The sequence below is a fragment of the Montipora foliosa genome, chromosome 1 (assembly GCF_036669935.1).
Source record: "Montipora foliosa isolate CH-2021 chromosome 1, ASM3666993v2, whole genome shotgun sequence".
NCBI classification, from domain to species: Eukaryota; Metazoa; Cnidaria; class Anthozoa; order Scleractinia; family Acroporidae; genus Montipora; species Montipora foliosa.
The window spans coordinates 26880648-26885647 of NC_090869.1; the positions used below are offsets into that span (position 1 = coordinate 26880648).

Here is a 5000-nt window from a genome sequence, read left to right on the forward strand (position 1 = left end):
GCAGCTCTGACGAGGAGGAGACGGAAACTGACGTTTTAGAACCCGATTGAGGGTCCACGTTCTTGTTAGGAATGAATACGCGATTTGGGCGCCAAGTGAGGATAAACAGTAGGCTAATTTCATGACAGGTATTTCTTTAACGTCAGTTAAGTTACTTAATGTTCTTAGTTGCTCACTTCTCTAACACTTCTGCGAATTCGGATTTTTGTAAAAATATCTGCAGATCGACGGATTTGCTGACCCCTATTCACCCCCCTCACTAAGGTGATTATTGCATAATAATCACCTCAACGGCAACCAGTTAGCGCGTAGAATTTTCAATAATCACCTATGTAATTAAACATTCTCGTCCCCAGAGCCGCTTGGCCCTCTTAGCCGCCAAAGCCTAAGCACTAAAACCAGTTGGCCCTTCGTTTTCTCGTGCGAAGGCTCCGCTGGCTAAGAGAAACGATGGGATCTGGGAACGAGAATGTGTAGTTATACTAATACAACATAACAAGGGAACAAAGCACTAAACTATGCACTTACAGGTTCTCGAACTCGGACCCTCCAAATCCATAGTCCTGTGTCTTCACCACTACACTACAGCGACGAACATGCTCATACATTTCCTTTAACTATTTACTCTTGCATAATAAGTCAATTGATATCCACGTATAATAACCAAAGCAAATCCTAACCTGACCCTCATTTTTCTCTAGGCTCAATTTAGGCTCCAGAAAGTGTTTCTTCAATTCATCTGAGTGCTTATCCAACCTAGGAAAAATGAAGATCACCAATAATTTAACACAGGTTAAAACGGATTCAAACTGAAAACGGATTTTACCGTCAATATACACAACACAGTAGTCAGTGAAATGAAATAAAAAGAGTGTTTTCATTCACCAACGAACACAGGATCATAAATATTCCCGCTAATGATGTCTGTCAAATGACATCACACATCAAATACTCGCGCTTTCATTGCTTCTAAAAGTCATATGATAAGCGGCCTTTGTTCCCACACCTTACCTTACATCACAGTTTCTCTGGAGATCTCGACATTTTTTCTTCATACACAACACTCTCGCGCTTCGGCTCTATTGAGGCTGCCGCCTCGTCAGCCTCGCGTCTCTTGGAGTTCACGGTCCGCCATTACTCACGTTCAAGACTGCCCAATTGGCCTTCAGAGGGTTGGATCTAGGGAGCGGCGAAGCCGCGCGGAGAATGGGGAGGGGGGCTGAGGTATTTCACAGCACCCCTCTCAATTCCCCGCGGCAAAAATACCCCCAGCTACGCAGGTTAGTTTGAGCCAAGTTGAATTCTGCAATGAACTATCCAATCTAAGGTAATTTGTGACCGTGAAGTCAATCCGGTATTGAACCAATTCCCCTTCCTTGCCAGTTGGTAGTTCAAATTACAGCTAGTTGTTCTGATTTTTGAGCCTTGTTAGGCAATAAAAAAATTACTTTTGGAAGAGTGCAGAGAATCAGAGAAAGCAATCATTGAAGTGACAGACACTTTAACCAGCGTACATGTCAAGCTTTCCTGTTGGATTTGTTTTATTCTTCTCACATTGGGGATTATTAGTCGCTTTGAAAGCAAAGGAGAAGGGCAGGAAAAGAAACAATCTTTGAGGATACAATCACGAGCATGTACTTCTTCAGATGGTTTCAATAAGCTCCGAGTTCTCTAACTCATGTGACAGGATTGAAATATTTTGCCCTTACTAATCATAAGTGCGATCCACGGTTCCATTTTAGCAGGTAAGTTATGGTAGTGCAGGTAGTAATTTAGTAATTTATTCATTTTATAAACAATTTTAATTAACATAAGATGAATTTCATAAATCTCACATGGCTTGCTTTTCTCTGTTTAAAAGTTCTAAATATATCTTTCCGCTATAGATAAATATCACTCTGGAAATATATAATTCATGCTTCTCAAAATAAGGTGTCAGTCGACTAAAAATATGCCGAAAAGAATTCTCACTGGCTAAAAATAGTATAATGTAAAAGTATAATATTCGAAGGTTTTCTTTGGCCAAGATCAGCAAAACGATAATCTCGCCATGTAAACGTATAGCGTCCGATCCGATTTCCAAAATATCAATCAATTTGTGATTCCAGATCAGCAACTGTTTTTTCAGCAGCTTCCTTTATGACTAGCAAAGCCACTTCTTCGACAGCTCCAAGAAGCTTAGATAAGGCATGGTATGTTGCACCAAAGGACATACCGCTTGCTATGGCGAAACCCACAAACGGAATGTAACGGGCGACTTCTTCAAGGACTGCTTCGGCGGCGTAGGGCGCCAGAAACCCACTTACAGTGCGACGCGCCTTACCGTGGCCACCTAACAAAGTTTTTTAAAACTTATACGTCAATCAGGGTGAGTGAATTTGATTCACAGTCACCCCTCCTTCCAAAGTTCGTACGGTTGTAGTATAATACCGTTGAATGGGTTGTTTGAGTTGACGTATTTACACGTAATTGTCAAATGTGAAAGTTTGTTGGGTGGCCACGGTAAGACGCGTCGCACTGTAACTGTGCAGCAGTCGTCAAACCAACTTTCAGGACTTTCTCTTTGGTAGCGAAATGTAGCCTGGCAAATTCCGCGGATCCTATTTCGGGGAGACCAAGTTGGGACCTGTAAAGGCTGAGCTCCTTCAGTATCAAACCGGCATCAACCAAAACAGATAGGCCAGGTAAAGGAACGAGGGCGGCCAATGCAGACGCTGAAGCAACTATCCATATGCGCCCTTTCAGGACACGAACTTTTCTCTGAAAAATGTCCGTTGAAGACCTTGTGATTACTTTGCCGAGGGATAAGGTCATACTCTCTTGCTGATATCTAGTCAGGGCATCTAGTATGGCCTGGGTTAGTCGGACAAAATCCCACTTGCCTGGCTCATGATTGCAAATCAAAAATATATCTTCTTCATCAATGAGTAGGTCGCCTAGATTTCCCAAACAGTCGCGGCGTATGTTAGTCAACATGGCAGTTTCATCGAATGACCGCTTGCGTGATTCAGCTCTGACATTTTCGTCAATTTTGGCGCGGACGAAGAGAAATTTCTTCTGCATCGAGCGGATTTTCAGAGCAAGCTGCAAGTCGTTCTCGGTGAATCGGGTGGCAGTGAAGATGAGAAAGGCATGGTACGTCTCCAGTTGTACCTTCTGGACGTATGTTTCCAGGTAAGGGTAGTTTGGAGTGCCTATTCCTGGTAAATCCCAAAACTTGATGTTTGGGTTTGTTGGGTGAACATAGGCAGTCGGTTCTTTTGTGCATTCGACAACACCAACTGGAGCTGCTCCTTCATCGTCTTCAACGAGCCTAACAAAGGCATTTGTTTAAAAAAAGTAGATTAGGGAGCATTCACATTCACTGATGAAAAATTAGGGGGTCCCCCCAAACAATTAGAGACAAAAAGGGGGGTGTTTGAAAATTGTATACACTCTCAACGGGGGTACCTTAAATAATGAAAACAAAAATTGGCATTAGCCAATGTTACGTAGCCTACGTCCGAGTTCAGTTTTCAATAAACATTTGAAAAGATAAAAAGTGAAACTAACCGAAAGCGCAAAAGCAACAGCGAAGCCTAGGAAAAATATAAGGGAATTCTCAGCAAACGTTTTGGTTATGTTGTCTCAGAAAGTCTGCAAACGAACGGTAATTTTTCTTTTTTCGATGAAATATCCACTGGCTAGGCACGCTCTTTGTTGCGAGGAGCTACAAAAGTGTATGTTTGCGTTGATAGTAATTACACTGAGTAATTAACTACGCATACAGGTCAGGATTTTCCCATGCATGCAATAACGATCTTCTGTTGCACGTCGCTAATACGCATTAATAATCGTTTAAATGTACTTACTCTCGTATAGTGTTGATAAAACTGGACTTCCCTGCGCCTGAGTTACCAGTAATTGCAATATTCACCTCCACCTCACGCCACCTCTCAGTTCTTTTCCGTAAAAATTCTTCAATGTTGGCGACCCCACTCTCATCGATTTCACGCTGAAGCTGTTCCATTTCGACTTTTACCCATTCTTCGTCTCCAGTCATGATGAAGCGTAAGGTTGAGTAACAGCACCCAAATGAAAACGTAAACGTATAAATCCAGCTGGCGACTCCTCGCGGCTTTGTCGGGAATCAAGTTCGCAGAGGCACCTGGTCCTCTTTGCCACTAGAGCCTGGACACAAGGACTAGTTGCACTCAGCCTCCAGTCATTGAGAAGATGGTCACGAGGCTTTGGGAACGAGGTGACCACGAAAGGAAATTCGTGGTCAGTTTTCAAGTAGTCTTTTATTTGAACTGATTCACTGCAGTCAAGAAATGATTATTTAGCGGTAGGTTTCAAAATAGGTGCCCCCGCTGGGTTTCGTTGCATGACTGGAACGAAATAGCAAAGATTATTTGATATCAGCCAAAAATGATTCTGCTTAACCGAAACTCTACGCCTTCATCAGAAAGAAATGGTAATGACGCATTGGCAATGAAGGGCAGCTTCGCGAAGGAATGAGTGATACCATAGGCCGCCCAAGCTCGGTATACGATTTATAGACTTTGTATGGGAAAATTAACTTTGAGCTTATAAATGCTAAAGTAAGCTGTAAATGTAGAAATAAAGTTCACTTACCTCTACGTACAATTGTCCTCATCTTTTCTGTGCAATCGGAGCGCAAACTGTGTCCGTTTTAGACGGGTTTGTGGCTTACGAATTTTTACGATGTCGTTAGTTGTCATTTCCCCTCTTGATCGTCTCCGTTCTCCAGTAATCATTAGTGCCTCATACAAAACATCGATGCTCTAAGATATTATATTTTTCCTATCATAACTCAGGTTGGGATTTTAAAAGCAGGGACTGGGATTTCTAACAAAACTTGCCACTGGACTAGGAAATGGGCTTGCCACAGTTGCATTCTATACCTGTATTTAGGCACACACAACAAACCGGTAGAATATGTGTCACGTACTTACAGTTAGTAGAGGCCGTATTCTATTATTCAGGGGTATATGGAT

General features: G+C 42.4%; 1 protein-coding gene across 1 annotated transcript; it reads right to left on the reverse strand.

Annotated features, from left to right (window-relative positions):
- Nucleotides 1–2472: 2472 nt before the first annotated feature.
- LOC138012053 (interferon-inducible GTPase 1-like) lies at nt 2473–4055 on the reverse strand. Its single transcript, XM_068859123.1, has 2 exons — nt 3852–4055; nt 2473–3313 (listed from the first exon to the last, which is right to left on the reverse strand). Exons 1-2 carry the CDS (start codon nt 4040–4042, stop codon nt 2473–2475), a joined length of 1032 nt encoding a protein of 343 aa, XP_068715224.1. The 5' UTR covers nt 4043–4055.
- Between the last annotated feature and the right edge of the window lie 945 nt (nt 4056–5000).

Excerpts from the sequence above, each read along its gene's own strand:
- LOC138012053 (XM_068859123.1), bottom strand. The coding sequence starts at position 4,042 with ATGACTGGAGACGAAGAATGGGTAAAAGTCGAAATGGAACAGCTTCAG. Across the intron at positions 3,314-3,851 it reads TTTATCAACACTATACGAGA|GCTCGTTGAAGACGATGAAG; the intron begins GTAAGTACATTT and ends TGCCTTTGTTAG.